The 18,218-nt window shown below is 42.6% G+C and overlaps 1 protein-coding gene across 1 annotated transcript in view; it reads left to right on the forward strand.

Annotated features, from left to right (window-relative positions):
- Positions 1-18,218, forward strand: part of LOC138752901 (cell division cycle and apoptosis regulator protein 1-like) — a gene marked incomplete at its 3' end in the record, with an annotated part of 41,390 nt that overhangs the window by 11,018 nt on the left and 12,154 nt on the right. The window contains exons 7-15 of the mRNA XM_069915511.1: positions 2,328-2,451; positions 2,997-3,134; positions 5,565-5,790; positions 9,318-9,431; positions 10,135-10,301; positions 11,396-11,606; positions 15,483-15,566; positions 17,102-17,296; positions 17,819-18,010. Coding sequence (XP_069771612.1) covers positions 2,328-2,451; positions 2,997-3,134; positions 5,565-5,790; positions 9,318-9,431; positions 10,135-10,301; positions 11,396-11,606; positions 15,483-15,566; positions 17,102-17,296; positions 17,819-18,010 — 1,451 coding nt within the window. The remainder of the gene's footprint in view (positions 1-2,327; positions 2,452-2,996; positions 3,135-5,564; positions 5,791-9,317; positions 9,432-10,134; positions 10,302-11,395; positions 11,607-15,482; positions 15,567-17,101; positions 17,297-17,818; positions 18,011-18,218) is intronic.

Genomic DNA, 18,218 nt, shown 5'->3' on the forward strand with positions numbered 1-18,218 from the left:
AGGCATCCCTGAAGTCACTTGACGTAGTCACGACCACCTGGGAAGCAGTCAGTACGAATTGGAACAACGTCTCCTCCTCACTGATTATCAATACAGGTGCACCACAAGGATGCGTGATTAGTCCATTGCTGTATTTGTCATATTGTGTGGCCAGACACAAATTCCAATGCCATCCATAAGTTTGCCTATGACACCATAGTTGTCGGCAGAATCACAAATGGCAACGAGGAAGCAGACAGGAGGGAGATAGATCAGCTTGTTGAATGGTGTAACAATAACAACCTTGTGTTAAACCAAGGAGATGATTGTGGGCTTCAGGAGTAAGTTAGGGAAACATGAAGACTCTCATAAAACTTCTACAGGTGTACCGTGGAGAGCATTCTGGCAGCTGCATCACTGCCTGGTTTGGGGGCCCCAACTGTCAGCACAAGAATGAACTCCACAGAGAGTTGTTAACTCGACCTGTGACATTACAAGCAGCCTCTATCCTCAAAAACCCCCACCACCCAGGCCATGCCCTCTTCGCTCTGCCACCATCAGGAAAAGGGTACAGGGGCCTTAAGATGAGCACTCAGCGGCACAAGGACAGCTTCTTCCCCGCTGCCATCAGATTCCTGAATAATCGATGAACCAAAGACACGGCCTGACTTCTCGTGCACTGTTATTTTTACTTTTTTTGTTGTTGTAATGCAAGTTGGTTCATAATATGAATGTTTGCACTAATGATGCAGCAAAACACTGCATTTCATGACTCGTTTGTGTCAATAAATTCTAATTCTGAATTTCTCACACAAAACTGCCCTACCTGGCGTGGGCTTTCAAGCTTAGAAGCAAGGCACACTGCTGAGAGACAACCTAAATCCAGAGCCAACAGCGCACAACTGCAGTCCCTACACATGTCGGTCCAACATGTGTCAGGACATTCCGTGCCCGAATTGGCTTGATCAGTCATCTTTGGACATACCACATCCAATCTTAAAGTGACTAATGGTGTCAAGGTCTTCATCAATGGCGGCGGACAACCAACAACTCCAGTTAGGTCACTCAGTAGCTTCAAGTTCTAAAAATTTGTCATGATCACATGCAAATTAGTCTTCACTAGTCAAAATACAGAGAGTGGTTACAATATTAGCACAAACCCGACATTGACCAGTCTGTTCACCTTCCTCACGGGTAACATTTTTTAATTTGGACTTTTTTCCTCCCTTTATTGCTCTCTGCTACTCCAGCTACTCTCAGTTATTGGTTGTTTCTAAGGCATCCACTCATTTCCTTGGTGGGTTTCACAATTCAGTAGCTTTGAAGTTTTCGAGATTTAAATTATGTATGAATAGCATTTATGTACAATATTTTAACGTGGCCACATAACTATTGAAAAGAGTTTATTTCTCCTCATTGCCAGATTTCACTCAAGCATTTCTATTCTTATGATTGGAACCGATCTTTGAAGGCTCATTTATTTGCTCAAATTGACAAAATTTTACTGTCCAACGGAATATATGAAGTTTGGGATGAAACCCTCGGGCTGATTAATTCGGCTCCATATAATTGAACTGATGTTTCTTCCCGTGTGCACTGATGTAAATGTTATGTGGACTACCAAGTGATTGGCTTCCAGCAGTGTTGCCATTGATCAGGCTGGGTTGTTGATTAGGGGCATGGAAATGGTGTACATAATTCTCTGCAAAACCACATGCAGCACCTGTGGGAAGAGAACACATTCATTGCTTTGAAATCTGCTGTTTGCTTTCTGAACATTAAGACTGATCCCAATCTGTTTCAAGCTATTGCTGTTATCTTTGCACTGCCAATGGCAAGGTCTACCTGCCGCGCTTTCGCCTTCTCCTCAGCTTAGCAGAAGCTGAGTGCATTCAGTCCATGTCCATTTTCAGGGGTGGCACTCTGCTCCAGGCCATTCTCTCGCTCTCTTCTCCCTCGCCCACTCTCCCTTCATTCCCCACCTCATTTCATCTCAAATGAAGGTCTTCAATTTAAATGGGTAAATTGATCAGAGAAGAAAATAGTTCATATTTCCATTCCTTTGTTATCCATGATTGTCTCTACCTCTCGCGCCGGGCCGTCTATGTTATGAAGGGTTGTATTGCTGTTTTAACAGTTTCTCTTTCTCCCTCTTCTCTCTGATCTCTGCCCAACCTGACTCCCTCTCCCACCCTTCCCTGCTTTCTCCTCTCTCTCTGTTCCGCCCTCTTTTTCCCTCCTCCCACCCCATTTTTGCCGCACCGACTCCAATACCCTGCCCCCTCCAATGCACTCATTCCATTGCTGCCTCTCTGTTTCTTTCTTTGTCTCCCCAACGCCCTCACCAGCTGGTTTGCTGCAGCCTCTGGTTCACTTGGGTCCACATGGCCAGCTTGGCCGCAGGCTGGATTTGGGAATGCGGTCAATGGGCAGGAATGGTCGAATGGACATGGGTCGGAGAGGCGACAGGAGGTAAAAAGCACTTACATCCACGAAAGTTCGTTTTCCGTTTTGTGGGGGGATGTGGTTGTCGCATAGAGGATTTAGTTGGGGAGGTGTCTCTTTTACGTGGTCAAAAGTAACCAGCTTCGTTGGTCGTCATCAAGAGGCTGTGAGTCAAATTCAACTGAATTGGCTTTAGACATTATATACACAAGGACTCTCCAATTATTAGGGCCTATGTTGATCTATACCAAAGTATGTTCTGAGACATAGGTGAGATCGAATCTGGGGCTGGATGTCACCACCCCCCAATGCTGTGAGCACTCAGGGTCTGAATGTTAGGTGTCTGGGTTTCAGTGTGAGCGGACATTCAGAAGTCTCAGATTTTGTTAGATGAGTGTGTTATTGTGTGTGAACAGGTTTTTAGGCGGCTTCTTTCACAGTATTAAAGAATATGTCTTCCAGCTAGGATGTTGTATTTCTCTGTTTTAAAGTACTAGAGAAATTACAACTAAGTGTTGTCAAAGTTGCTACTAAAAGCTGCTGATGCTTATTCCTTGTTTTCTCCCAAACAGGGACAATTACAAGCGGATGGGCCAAGGTGGCTCCCATAAACGTTACCAGGATATGTCATCTGGCGAAGGGCCAGCAAAAAAAGCACGGCATTACATTCCTTCATATAATGTGCAGTACTCTCGCTTCTGCCTGGACAGGTACTGGCCTTGACATGCTAATATGCCTGGAGCCTTTGACTTTCCCACACTGGTGGGCTGTCTATGTAGACCTTTGATATCCAGTAGCCTGCCTGCTTCAGGCACTGCCTAGCTCTAGATTGGGCTCTGATTTTGTCACCACCTCTCCCAAAAGTGTTCCATGGTGTCAGAGCACTGCAAAGGCTGCTGTTCATAATGTTGGCTACCTGTTTGCTATTTCATCTACCTTCCCCCCCCCAGTGGTCAATCACTTAAATGGGATGGACATTGGTTTATGAGTCACTGTTCAGACAAATTGGTTCATAGAACAAGGACATAGGAGCAGAAGTAAGCTGAGCAATGAAATGGGTTTATTGGTCTCTCTATGAGTACAGGGCGGCCTGTGATTTCACAAGAGGGTAAAGGGGTGGGGATTAGTTTGTTACTCTCCCAGAGTGAAGGGATCCAGTGAATCCCTATTGCAATTTCTTTTTTTTTTGAAATTTATTTATAGTATCTCCACACATTCATTTCAAATTGACTTAGTATAATATTACATAATAGATACTAAATAATTTTCAAATTTCCCCCCCCACCTCCCTTAACCCCTTAGGAAACCACCTTGTGGTGGTTAATTCCCAAAAACCCAAATGGGTGTGGTATAAACCACAAGTGGCATATGACTTTCGGGAGCAGAAGTACCACTCCCTCCCCCCCCCCCCCCCCCCCCCCCCCCAGACAGACAAAATACATGTATAAACCGAAAAATCATCATTTCTTATATCCATAAAACCCCGGTCCATCAATTTAACCAATCTTATTCATAAACTCTTTTTTTTTTTTGAAAATCCAAACTGGATATTAAATTTTGCACCCTTTCCACCTTCCCAACACTAAGTTAAACATTGTTTACAATCAATAAAAGCTTTTTTTAACATTTTTTTTTCAAGTCTTCCTGAATTTCATCCACTGAATTAAAACACCTCTGAACATCCCAGTTCAACACCGAATCTTCCATTCTTCTCAGTCTCAAGTTGAATTTGTAGCTTACTTTCAAAAAAAGTTTTTTCAAATCTTTTAAAATTTTCTTGAACATAATTCCTTCGGTCTTGATCTTCTAAAGCATCAATGTTATTCATAAGTTCTTTCTTCTATGTTTCCCAATTTAATATCAAATTTTCCACTTTGTCAATCTTCTCAATGTTAAGTTGAAATTATTGTTTATTTTCAAGAAAAACTTATTCAAAATTTTTAACTCTTCTTGAACATTGCTCCTTCGACTTTAATTTTATAAATCATCAATCTTGTTCATAGTTTCTTTCTACTGAGTTTCCAAATTTAATAAAGTTTCCATTTTTTCCAATTTTCTCAATATTAAACTGATCTTGTTGTTTAGTTTTAAAAAAAAACCTTTTCAAAACTATTAAAATCTGTTTGCAATGTATGCATACTCACAGATAATAAATTCACTCTTCCAATGTTCCATCCAAAAAAAAATCACTGATAAACCTTATTGCAGGTCAAGGAGTTCCATATATATGTTTATCTTCAGAAAATATTTCAAATCAACATTCGTCGCCATCTTTCAAAAAGGAGTCCGAAATCAACTTTAATAAGTTCTGTTCTTGAGAAAATTCCAGCACCAACTCCGGCTCTGTCTGGGCAAATAGGTCAATTTCTTCCAAAGTCAAAGAATGTAATTTTGTTCTGTATTTATAGATAATAAGTTCATCCTTCCGATATTCCATCCAAAAAAAATCACTAATAAACTTTAATGTTATCTGGATTTTTAAAACTCACGGGCAACCAATGCCAATTACTGCAATTTATCTTCATAAAACATTTCAAATCAATATTCATCACCATCTTTCAGAGGGGTGTCCAAGTCCAGCTTATCCGACAGTCCAATTAATGAGCTCCGTTCTTAAGAAGATTCCAGCCTTGACTCCGTGGTTCTGTCTGGGCAAGTAGGCCGAGTTTCTTCCAAAGTCGGAGAGTGTAGTTTTGTTCTGTATTTGAACTCTATTTTCCTTAATCTTTGTTGCCATTTTAAACTAAAAACAATTGATAAACAAAACAAAGACTTTTAACAGAAAAGAAATATTCTTAAAACGGGTATTTATATAACTGCCTGGGGGAGACCGGGAAGGCACGTCCGCTCCCTACGCCATCTTGCCACGCCCCCCCCATTGCAATTTCTCACAAGCTTACCTTACATATTTGACAAGCAAGCAAGTCTAGGTTGGTATCCAGAAATGAGCTTGGGTCATTGATGTGGACTTAATAGGAATTCAGTAGACCAAATAGCCCTAGGATGTGTTGTTTGGAGCCACTGTGGAATGGATGATGCACTCAGTGACCAGTAAGGAATGTATTTTGGGGTTCTCAGAGATGGATCACCTATCTCTGGAAATCCCTGTTAATAGAATATTGGTCTGCTTTGTCCTTTAGCCCTGCTTGTGATACAATAGAAGTGCAGCGTCGATACCCATGCCTCAACATCCCCGACACCTTTTTCGATAGCAGGCAGTGCTGGGTGAATACATTCCCATTGATTGAACCTTTTCAGTTAGGCCAGAAATGCATTTTCCACGTGATGGAGAAAGGGCTTGAATCATCTGAGGGACAAGAGGTTCAACTGGATCCTGCTGATGCCGATTCCACTTATAGTGCCAAGGTAAGCAGTGTGCTTTCAAGGAATGGAATGGTTTATTGGTATCAAATTGGTTAAGAAACAGAGCTTTAAGGAATCTTAAACTCTAATAATAACTCCACCAAAACAACTAACGAGCAAATTTTAAAAAATATTTAATATAAAGCCACAAGCAAACATATCGCAATGTTTCAAGCTTAATACAAATACTTGTTTATTTTTAAAAAGTAACAACCGGGACAAGGAAACCACAACAGGAGTACTTTACTTTCCAATGGTTTTAAACATACATCTAGAGAGAGACCTATAGAGAAAGGATATGTATGAGATTTATTTAAATTTTAATACCAAGAGTTTGTAAATATGGGCTCCATATTTCACAAAATGTATGATATTAACTAAAAAGCAAATTTGACAGTGAATGCTAAAAGAATTCAATTAGAGGGCTTGATGGGCTAGAGTTTGTTAAATGTGTTCAAGATTGTTTTCTAAATTGAAAAAGAAAAAGTGTATATCATGGCTAATGTGATTTATGGTGTGAAAAATAAAAAATTTAAAAAAAAAAGAAAAAGAAAAAAAAAGATTGTTTTCTAAATCAATTAGTAGAAGAACCGACTCAGGACGGTGTAATACTAGATCTCCTGTTAGGGAACGAGCTAGGTCAGGTATCGGACATTAATGTTGGAGAACAAATTGGGTCTAGTGATCATAGCTCTTGTTAGTTTTAGGGAAGAGCAAGGAGGGGCCTAAAGTTGATTTAGGGAGTATTGAGTGGGACAGGATATTTTCAGGGAAGGATGTAAATAAAAAATGGAGGATATTCAAAAAAGAAATTTTGAGGGTACAGAGTAGATATGTCTTAGTGAGGATCAAAGGAAAGACTGGAAGTCATAGGGAGGCTTGGTTTTCAAGGAATATTGGAAATTTGGTTAGGAGAAAAAGGGAGGTGTACAAGAGGTATAAAGAGCAGGGAGCTGAGAATTTGAAGGACTACTACAAGGAGTGTAGAAGGAATCTTAAAAAAGAAATTAGAAAGGCCAGAAAAAGGCACGAAGAGGCTTTGGCAGACAGAGTAAAAATAAATCCAAAGGGTTTCTATAGGTACATTAAAAGTAAAAGATTAATGAGGGATAAAATTGGACCCCTTGTAGATAGCGAAGGTAGGCTGAGTGAGAAGTCAGAGGAAATGGGGGAAATTTTGAATGATTTCTTTGCCTCGGTATTCACTCGGGGAAAAAATAGTGAACCAGTTGAAGTAAAGAAAAGTAATGGGGAGGTCATGAAGCATATAAGGATAACCGAGGAGGTAGTGATGGCTGTGTTGAAAAAGATAAAGGTGAATAAATCTCCGGGACCGGATAAAATATTCCCAAGGACACTCAGGGAGGCTTGTGGACAGATAGTAGGGCCATTAACAGAGATATTTAGGATGTCACTGGCCACGGGGGTAGTGCCAAAGGATTGGAGGGTTCCGCATGTGGTTCCACTGTTTAAGAAAGGGTCCAAATATAAACCTGGGAATTATAGGCCCATGAGTCTGACGTCTGTGGTGGGCAAGTTGATGGAAAGTGTTCTGAGGGATGATATTTACAAATATTTGGAGGTACAGGGATTGCTAGGGAGTAATCAGCATGGTTTTGTCAGTGGTAGATCATGCTTGACAAACCTGATTGAGTTTTTCGAGGGGGTTACAAAAAAGGTTGATGAAGGGAAAGCTGTGGATGTTGTCTATTTAGACGTTAGTAAAGCTTTTGACAAAGTTCCCCACAGGAGGTTAGGAAAAAAGGTGGAGGCATTAGGTATAAATAAGGAGGTAGTGAAATGGATTCAGCAATGGTTGGATGGGAGGTGTCAGAGAGTAGTGGTAGAAAATTGTTTGTCCAATTGGAGGCCGATGACTCGTGAAGTTTCTCAGGGATCGGTCCTGGGTCCACTATTGTTTGTTATATATATATTAACGATCTGGAAGTAAGGGTGGAGAATTGGATAAGCAAGTTTGCGGATGATACAAAGATTGGTGGTGTTGTGGCCAGTGAGGAAGATTACCATAGATTAAAAGGTGATTTAGGAAGGCTGGAGGTGTGGGCTGAGAAATGGCTGATGGAATTTAATACAGATAAGTGTGAAGTGTTACATTTTGGAAAGGCAAATCTAAATAGGTCATATGCATTAAATGGTAGACAATTGAGATGTGCAGAGCAACAAAGGGATTTAGGAGTGATGGTAAATATTACCCTCAAGGCTGATACTCAGGTAGATGGTGTGGTGAAGAAGGCATTTGGAATGTGGGCCTTCTTAAATCGGAGTATTGAATTCAAGAGTAGGGAGGTTATGATGAAATTGTACAAGGCATTGGTGAGGCCAAATTTGGAGTACTGTACAGTTTTGGTCACCAAATTATAGGAAAGATATAAACAAAATAGAGTGCAGAGAAGGTTCACGAGAATGTTGACAGGATTTCAAGGTTTGAGTTACAGGGAAAGGTTGTGCAGACTGGGGCTTTTTTTTCTGGAGCGTAGAAGATTGAGTGGGGACTTGATAGAGGTGTTTAAGATTTTAAAAGGGATAGTAAATGTGGATAGGCTTTTTCAATTAAGAGTGGGGGAGATTCAAACTAGAGGGTATGGTTTAAAATTGAAGGGGGAAAATTATAAGGGGAACATGAGGGGAGATTTCTTTACACAAAGGGTGATAGGGATGTGGAATGAGCTTCCGACAGACGTGGTCGAGGCGGGATCATTGGTTACATTTAAGGAAAGACTGGATAGTTACATGGATAGGAGAGGACTGGAGGGGTATGGACCGGGTGCTGGTCAGTGGGACTAGGAGGGTGGGGATTTGTTACGGAATGGACTAGTAGGGCCCAACTGGCCTGTTCTGTGCTGTAAGTGGTTATATGGTTATATATGGTTAATTTCAGATCCACAAGTCAGCCTAGATTTGAATGACTGATTTTCTTTCACATCTGAGACCAGCTGACAGGAAGATATCAAAGGATATTATTTTGATGGACTTGCAAATGACATGATAAAGTTAAAAAGAGTGTTAGGGGTAAATTTGATGGCCGCATAACTGAAATTGAGCTTATCAATCTACGAACGATTTGGTTGAACAGCAGTGCTTCAGGAAAATGGGTAGGCACACAAAGTGACTTGAGGTGTCCAACATGTATGTTGCGCCACAATTATTAACCATGACCAGGGCAATGGGTGAGAAAACCACATATCCATCTGCTGATAGGCTGGTCGGTTAGCTCATGAGGTCAACATGAGCAGATGAAATGTTCAGTGTTCAATCACTTTGTCCTTGATAAATTGTAGGAGTTCCCAGTAATAAATACAAGTCCAACTGCTGTATAATACCTTGGTGTTTCCCTTTCACGTTTCAGTAGCAGGATCATGTGCACAATTTTCTTATCGATGTGATTCCCAAGCCAAGAGAATTTATTTGGTTCATCCTGCTGTTTTGTGGGATGGAGAGCCCAGCCTAGTTTTGAGCAAAGGTGTTCTGTCGCTACTTGATTTCACTGACTTGTCCAATTTGTGCTTCAGGTGATACTGTTGTCCTGCCCAGACCTCTTCGAACTGTACCACCAGGCATATATATTGGCTGAAGCACCAAAAGATGTGCCTCATTCACCTCAGCATCCCAGTAGACTGATTAAGGTAGGTGCTTTTGATGAACCTGTAAAGGAATTTCCCATTATCTCCCACAGATCTCTTACTCTTAGGTGGTTAATTTCTTATTATACTCAAGTGGTGATGCTGCTTTAAGCAATGAGAATTGGACCCGAGACCAACCTCCGTCTCAACCTAATTCTCTACAGTGGAATATCTCCTGAAATGGGAATGGCAAGCAGCAGTCCTGACAGTTTTGACTGCTGTATAGATCAAGCCAATGCAGTATACCTGTCATCCTTTCCTCTGAGCTTAGCCTGTGATCCACACCAGTATTCACAAGACTGAGGGAACAATGAATTGTTGGAGGGGAAGTGCCTTTTGGATGAAATATTAAACCAAGTCCTTTACCCTGATGAATCTTGTTTAAATTCATCCAGAGCAGGGATCTTGTCCTTGGGGTGTGATATATTGCCTGCTGTTGGTAATCCAAGTTCAAGCTTTAGATTTGCACTGCTTTGATTTGTATTAATATTTTCTTAATTCTCTCCCTTTTCCATTTCTATCTCACTCTACCCTCTTTATTTCACGGGCTTACCCACACTCTACTCCTCCTGCCTGCCCACTCTCCTTCACAAACACCACCTCGACCACTATTCTTCTATCACACACATTTTGTGTCTTCCTCTTTCTACACAATCACCTTGCCTCCCGCTTACCCCTCCCACCTCTCTGATGTTCATTTGTACAGTTCTTGGTGGGAATGAAGGGCCAGGAGGAAGCTGTGGCAATTGGTGGAAGTTGGTCTCCTTCCCTTGATGGTCCAGACCCGGATAAGGATCCCAGAGTGCTCATCAGGACGGCCATTCGCACCACCAAGAACTTGACTGGCATTGATTTGAGCGTCTGCACTCAGTGGTGAGTCTCCCAGTGCAGAGGAGCAGATGGGTGTGGATACATGTTGCATTAACAGGGGGAGGAATCCACTTGTGGGGTGGGGGGAATGTGCCGTATAAAACAACAGGAAATGCACCTGCAAGACTTCATTAGCACTAAATGTTCTCCCCTCTTAGTAACAATTGTGGATCTCGGCCAAGTGCCTCTGCCAAGGCAAAGGGTTTTCTGCAGGAATATATTAGTGGTTTGGGTTGAGGGGGTGAGACAGCATTTGTGGGCCCTCTCTGGCCAGGGGCTTTTCGCTGCATATGATGGGTTCCAGGCTACGCAGGTGATGTGGTCACTGTTGGCTTTTATGTGCAAAGCTGCAGAGACAGGTTCCTCTAGTTTGGTGACTTGCTGATGTGTTCTTTGTTATAGTGTGCCTTTCATTCACCAGTGATACCTGCCGAGGTAGCCCCTAATGTTTAAAGACTCATTGTTCTTCGTGCCCCAGAGCCCAGGCGTCCTCCATTATGACCCAAGTTGCAGGACCTCCCTGGTGAGAGGTCACTTCTCAGCATTACTAAGCCTATTTGTGTATTGGATGCATCACTTCAGCCATGTACTTGAATGTTGTGCAAGAACGGAAATGAGTGACAAACTGTTGCTGTTTGATTGACTTGGAGAGTTACCCTGTGTACGGGCTGATAGGTGGATGGAAGGTGGCCTCCTGTGGGCAAAATTTTTCTCCGTCACAGACATCCAAGATTTATTCTCCTAATATTATGGATGATAAGTGAAGGGTTCCCAGTGGGATTGAGCAAAGGGTATCCCCCTCTGTGTCTTCTTGTGACAGAGGCCAGCAAGATCTGAATTTCATTCATATTTGGAGTAGACTTTTTTTAAGAAATCACTGCTACCTTAACATAAATGCCCTTTCCACGGGGAAATCTGAGACTCTGTATCTGATGATGATAACGTGGTGGGAGGAAGTAGAGCTCTGTTGGCAATAAAAGACACGGGGTGGCATGACAATTAAAAAGTGTGGATGCGTATCATTAGACTGCAAGCATTACGTTGGTTTTCTGGTCCTGTGTGCTGTTATATCCAGTAACCCTCTTCCCTTGTGACAGGTTTCGCTTTGCTGAGATTCGCTACCAGCAGCCTGGAGAGCTCCGTGAGGGGCGGCTACTCCCAGCCCGCGTGGAGACTGTGGTTGTATTTCTGCCGGATGTTTGGCATTGCCTCCCTACTCGCTTGGAGTGGGACGCACTGTCCCTGGGATACACGCAACAAGTGACTGACAGGGACCAGGCAGAGCACAAGGACACGGACCGAGATGAGGCATTGAATCTTTTTTTATTACTCCATTCTCTTACATACACACTTTTACACACACATTTATACATACACACACACACACACACACACACATTCTCTCTCTTACACATATGCACACACATGCACACACACATATCCCTGTACCCCTCCACTTTCATATCGAGTGACCAATAGCTCTCAGTTGATGTGAGCATTTGCCAGTTTGATGTAATCTGGAGGTTTTTAAATGGTGGAGCAGATCATTGCTACAGAGCTGCTGTCACTCTCTATGGATGTTGATTGGGCTTCACTAGAACATTGTCCACCTCGCAGTTCTTTAAACAGAGTCAGGGTGGCACATTGATTAGTATTAGAATTAATCTTCACGTGGTTCAGATGCTCGGGAAGAATTGGTGCATTGTTTGTTCAAGGTCACAACCAGGTTTGATTTGTGGCAGGCGGCAGAAGCATGGTAGATTGATGGCAGCCCTTTCCCTAGCACATCAGACTGCATAAGGACTGTGGCGGAGGAAAGTTCCAAAGTTCTGGACACAGCAGCGTCCTGCTCTGTGTTCAGCAGTGTGACAGGCTGAACTACATGTCAGCCTCTTTGGATGTTGCATCCTTTCACTATGGTCCCCCACAGGAAATTTCAGTGTGGATTGGTTGAAGTTCACCACTAGATAATGGCGTGCAGGTCTGTAAATACATACTGGCAATGTGATGGGCTGGTATGTGATCTGTGAGGCAAATGGGATCCTCTTGCTCAGGTCAGCTTATGGTTCCTTCGTTGGGTGATAGGATGTGGGCAGGAATGACATCTGGAGATGGAATGTGTCATTAATTTGTTCTTGGGCACCTCTGCTGCTGCAAATGAAAGAGTAGTTCATGGTGTTTTTACTCAAGTGTTGAGTTTATCTGGCTTGAACTGTACCTGAGATAGCAGGGATTAGATGAGTATGGGTCTGGACTGGGTGCAAATTCATCTCTTCCAATACTCTGTTTAAAGATATGCGAAGGGCTGCACACAGACTAAGACTACACTGGTGACACAGAAACACTTGCACCCTAATTCTTTAACATCCTTTCACACCCACTGAAACACTGTTTATGATGCATTTTCCAGACAATTTGCCGTTCCTTCCCCTGACGGGCTCATTGGAACTTCCCATGTGTTCCGTATTCTGCTGCTTTAGGATGCACATGCCCTTTGTGTGGCTCATGCCTGCTGCGGGTTTCTGTCCTGTACTTGTGTTATTCCCATTCCCCTATTTGACGAACCAATACCACAATGACAGCTCCCTCTAGGAGATTCCTGCCCCTTACACTGTGTCCTTTCAGTTCAGAGACTTTAATGCTGGAGCAGCTAAAGAGTTTAGCCAGGCCTGTTCTTTAGGGAAGCCATGGAAAGAGCAAACAGCTATCTTGTGGGTCAATGAGTTGTTATCATCTCTGGCGGGGACTATGGAACATTTCTGGGTTCTTTTGGCTGGATTCGTGTTTTTCACTGGGGATGAAAATGTGGACCCTCTGGCTATTTTAAAATAGTATGTGTTATATTTGCAAAGCTGAGACAGACTGGTGTCATTTATATTGACAGTCCAAAGCCACTGGTTTTCTATCCCTAGATTACATAAATTAGAAACAGCCTAATGTTATTACTTTAGATAAACTTGTGCCCTCCTGTTGTAGTACAGTCCACTGTCAAGCATTGTTCTTGCTTTAATGACTAACAGGGCATTGTACCATTTGCACTTTACCTGAGATTTAATTGTATGTGAACAAACCTTGTCCATCAATACTGTACCCAGTGTTAACAGCATACTCATATGTTGTACAGAGAGCAGGACAACTAATACTACATCTCATTGTGATGCAATGGTAAACCTCTACCCAAGGATGTATCGTCCAGAACCTAACCACTACATTGAAATCGCATTCTGTCCTTACCAATGTCAGACTTATAGTCAGAAGCAGCTTGCTGCTCCACATTAAAACCAATACTGAAAGAGACTTGTTAGGGGATGAAACCCTCCAGAATAGTCCTGGTGCAACATTTCATAGAAATGCTCAGCACAGCTCTGTGAAGTCCTGTTGACATCTGATCTATTACCTCAGAAACCTGACAGTTGATGCCTTTGGGCCTTCTCCTTGAAACATACGGAGTTATCACCTACAGTCTCACTGCTGCTGGCTGAAAGCGTGACGTCAGACTCGTACGAGTCCAATGGGTTCATTAATATTTTGCTGAAATGATCTACTTTGTTACGGTCTGTGTTCCTGCTTCCACACCAGGCAGTTTGTTCCATTCAGGATCAGCACCTGAATGGGTCTGGGAGAAATTTGGCAACTTCCTTGTGTGGAGACAACAGAAAAAGCCAGTGTAGGGATTAGGATTGTGTCAGAAGTAAAACATGAAAGTCTGCGGACTATTGTTGTTGAAGTAAAATTACAAAGCTGGAGAAACTCAGCTGATCAAACAATGTCCTTATGCAGTAGCAAAGAGAAAGGTACATAACCAATGTTTTGGGTTTGAGCCCTTCAGCAAGGTATCACGGTTATGTTCCTTTCTATTTGCTATATAAAATACACTCCTTGACCAGCTGAGTGTTGCTTCGTTACCAGTCAATGAAACTGTTTCTTACCTGGGAGTGCTTAAGAGAATAGTGTAGAGAGCTGTAATCTGTATCTTATTGTTATTCTTGTGTTCGATGTGGCAGTATAGTAGGAGTGTCCAACTTGTGTTCCAAGACTTGGATGGGAACTTTCCTCCGAGTCTAGCCATGTTATGGCTGCTCTGGGAGATTTGGGAAACGTAGAGGGGAATGAGCCAACCTTGACTAACCAAGGAAGTTAAGGAGAATAAAGATACAATGGCACATGTTAGTGGTAGGGATTTTTTTCCCCCAATTTAATTCCCTCCTTAACTTCTTTAAATAGAGATGAGCTGATGGATTTGGCTTACAAGAAGTGTTCAACAAGGGGCTTCACATAAGGAGAATGATGAACATTATTATTGAAGTGGAGACCACTAGCAGCACAAAGATTAGGGATCCCTGTATGTGGAAAAAAAAGCTTTTACTTCAAGTGGGTAGGATAGAAAAGTGGGGAAGTCGTAACATATTCTTCAAGGTACTTGTCCAACCATATCTGTATATGTACAGCCTTGATCCCTTTGTTTAAGATCCAGGAGGGACTCATTTTTGTTTTATTTGGAAATATATTATTGAAAGAAAGACATTATGAGTGCACATGTTTATAATCAATAGGCATAGCTAGCTAGACCTATTACCCTAAAGATAATTACTTGGGGCCAGATTAAAGGGACGATGTAGAAAGACATGAAGGCAGGACAACTGAGGGTCTGGAACTCACTGCCGGAAAAGATGGTGGAGGCAGAAACTTTCATTACATTGAAAGAGAATGGGTGAGCATATGAAGTGCTGCAGCCTACGAGCTGGGAACGGGTTCAGCTGAGTCGCTCTTTTTGCCTGGCATGGGCACGAAGAACTTTCTGGGCTCCTCTGCTGTGAATTTCTATGAAGCTGGTTACGTGGGGCAGGAGAGGGTCAGAAAGCAGTTTGATCGTCAGGTAAAGTGTGAGGCTGAATCCCTGCTGCTGCATGTCTCTCAGTGCGAACCCCGTGTTTCCTAACCTTCCCCTTTTGTCCCTTTCGTGCCTCTAGTCTACATACATCGTCCCTGACTTGGGAAGAGGATGTAGGCTCGGGATGCTTCACTGACTGATTATTCCAGACAGTTTCCTTCTCAGTGCTGTTAGTGGCACAGTGCAGGCTGGTCGATGCAATGACAGACTGCCCGTGGAACCTGGACAGCAAGAGGAGTTCAGCAGATAGTTGGGATCATGAGGCACTAATGTAAGGTTGTTTGTCCTCACAGACTGAAGAGAAGATGGAAGAGCAGGGGGAGGATGCACCCCCCACTCCGACCCAGTGGAGCAGCCTGGATCTGAAGACGATGAAAGTAAGAACTGCCTTTGTGTCTCAGGAGAGATTTCTCCCTAGTTGCTGCACTCTCTACTAGGTCTGTAATATACACTGCTTGGGTTTGTCTCCAATCAATCAGAATCCACCATTCCATGCACACTTCCTCCATCTTTGAAGCATTTTGACTCCCAACACACCTGGGAATCATAGATCCATCATTCAAAGAGACTTTCAGGGGTTAGTAGAACTGCTGAAACACAATGGCCTGAATGGCAGCTGAGAACTGGCTAATTGAGGATATGGCACTTATTCTGAAATGAAAATCTAAAACGGCAGATGCTACAAATGAAGAAAAGTTTGGCGAGTCAAGCAGTATCCGTGGATAGAAATGGTCAGTCAACATTTTGGTTGGGGCCCTTTTGCCTTAAATCCCTCCAGCTTTTATCATCGCTTGTGTTAGTCCAAAATGAGTGCAAAACTCTGAAACCAAATAACACTGGGCAACAACTTTTTTCGCACAGTTTGCTTCTGAACACTAAGATCATTTCGGATTTGCTGCATTATGTAGCAAGTTGAAGGGACATTAACTTTTATAGAATTTAGCGTGTTTAATTACATGTTCAAGCTCTCAGGTTGACTGCACATGTTGCACAACAAATGTGAGGAGCCCAGGGTTTGTCTTGGTCACCAATTTTACAACCAAAGTAGAGCTCATAGGCTTTCTTAATAAGTGAAGTCATGCTGCGTTTTGAGCCTTAAGCGTAAACTCGCCACAGATGTAGCAATGTATCGCAGCTGTTGTAACATTGACAAGACGCTTCTGCCGCATTGAATCTTCCTGAAGACAATAAATGCTATTGTTAAGAAACTCGCTATGCTATTGTTTAAAGAACATGAGCATCAACATGAGTTCAATCTATATCAATGAAATGCATGGCATCTGTATATGTGACCTGCTTTTATAACCTGTCTGCATCTATCCTGTCCAAGCATGCGCAGGCCAAAGACATTCCCATAGCCCCTGCACTGAGTGCATGCCCAAGCATGCTTGGGACTGACCATAATGGCCTGTTTTATGGGCAGTGTGCTAGTAGACTTAAAATATGACAGGAAATCGCAAAAAAAATGAGGTAATATCTTTTTTTTAAAAAAAGGTACCTGATGGGAAAATTTTAGTGATTTCTGTGATCATAAAATACATCCAAAAATGTTCAGGAAGTAAAATCTTCATTGTCTAGTGATCAGTGTCCTTGAGAACCTCGTAGGATGCTTTTAGACTGGAATCTTTCTCTATCACGGAATGCTCTTTGTAAAGCATTGCAAGGCATTCTGGGGTCAGAATGGTGCTGTAAGAAGCTTCTGTTTTGAAAAGCTTTGAATGTACAGAAGACAACGAAGTTCAAGTCCAGTGTAAATGGGTGTGTTAAAGCAGTACATCAGGGGGTGTTGGTTCTGAGATGTACCTTTGTGCAAAATGCAATGAACCCGAGTTATCCCAATCAGTATTTTGTGGTCACTATAAAATCAAACATAAAAGCAACTGTAGTGTAACTGGTTCTACTGTCTTTCCAGGTGGAAGACTTTCGCAGGGAGCTGAAAGCAAGAAATATGAACTGGAAAGGAACAAAGGCTCAGCTTGTGAACCGGCTGGAGAAAGAACTGGAAGAGGAGGCAGCCAAGGAAGAGATAGAGAAGGATGAGTCCACAGTCAAGGAGGAAGAAGCTGTCAAAACTCCTGAGAAGAGTCCTGTTGAGGAGCAGAAGCAGGTGAGATGACAGCAAATGGCTGGGGCTGTAGGCACTTTATCAAAACTTGCAGTGATGCAGAACATAAAGCAGTGAGAAATTGGTTACTGAGAGGCAGATGGGATGGGAAGGTGAGGGGCAGTGTGAATTCACAAGTGTGCATTGATTTTAGAAGAATAACAGGATGTTATATCAAAGCATTACCCCTTAGGACTTGGGCCATTTTTAACCTTTCATAATATATACTCCAGATTGGGTCTATGGTTAAACCTTTACAGTATGAACACGTATGCAAACCAGCTGGTGGATGGGTATAAAACCAGTCCTGGAAAACTGGGACAAAAGTATATGCACTTGTTGGTAGGCCCAGAAAACCAAAGCATTAAAAAAAAACCTGATTAAACTCATCTATATCAAATGGAGGAAGACTGACATGGTCTTGGAGTGGGTTCAGAAAAGGCCCAGAGATGAGAGTTCAATTAAGATGGGCCAACCAGAGAAACAGAGATTATTCTTTGTGCTTTGAACTGTTGTTTGACACAGGATGCGGAGGGGAAGCAGCCTGAAGAATCCACTGTCGCGCCGAAGGAAGAGCCTCGCTGCCCTCTCCCACCCGAGCCTTCTGTCATCGTACGTCCCAACGCTGCTGCCATGGGGGGCAATTTTGGATGTGCTGTGCTGTCGCTGAGTAACCTGAGAAGCTACCGCATTGATTCCAAGGGCCATTCCTTTGAGGTACTTTTGTCTAGACTGGAATCTTGTATAGCAGTGTTGTTTTCATGCCTTGTGTTGATACTGGAGCTTCAGCAGTGCTGCAGCTACCCTGAAAGAAAGTTGTGATGTAGCATAGAGGGGGTTTCACTCTGCATCTAACCTCTTCTTGGCCATCATCCTAAGGCTGTAACTGTTTGCATGTTTGTGTTTATTTTTACAGTGGGGGGGG

The sequence above is a fragment of the Narcine bancroftii genome, chromosome 2 (assembly GCF_036971445.1).
Source record: "Narcine bancroftii isolate sNarBan1 chromosome 2, sNarBan1.hap1, whole genome shotgun sequence".
Lineage (NCBI taxonomy): Eukaryota > Metazoa > Chordata > Chondrichthyes > Torpediniformes > Narcinidae > Narcine > Narcine bancroftii.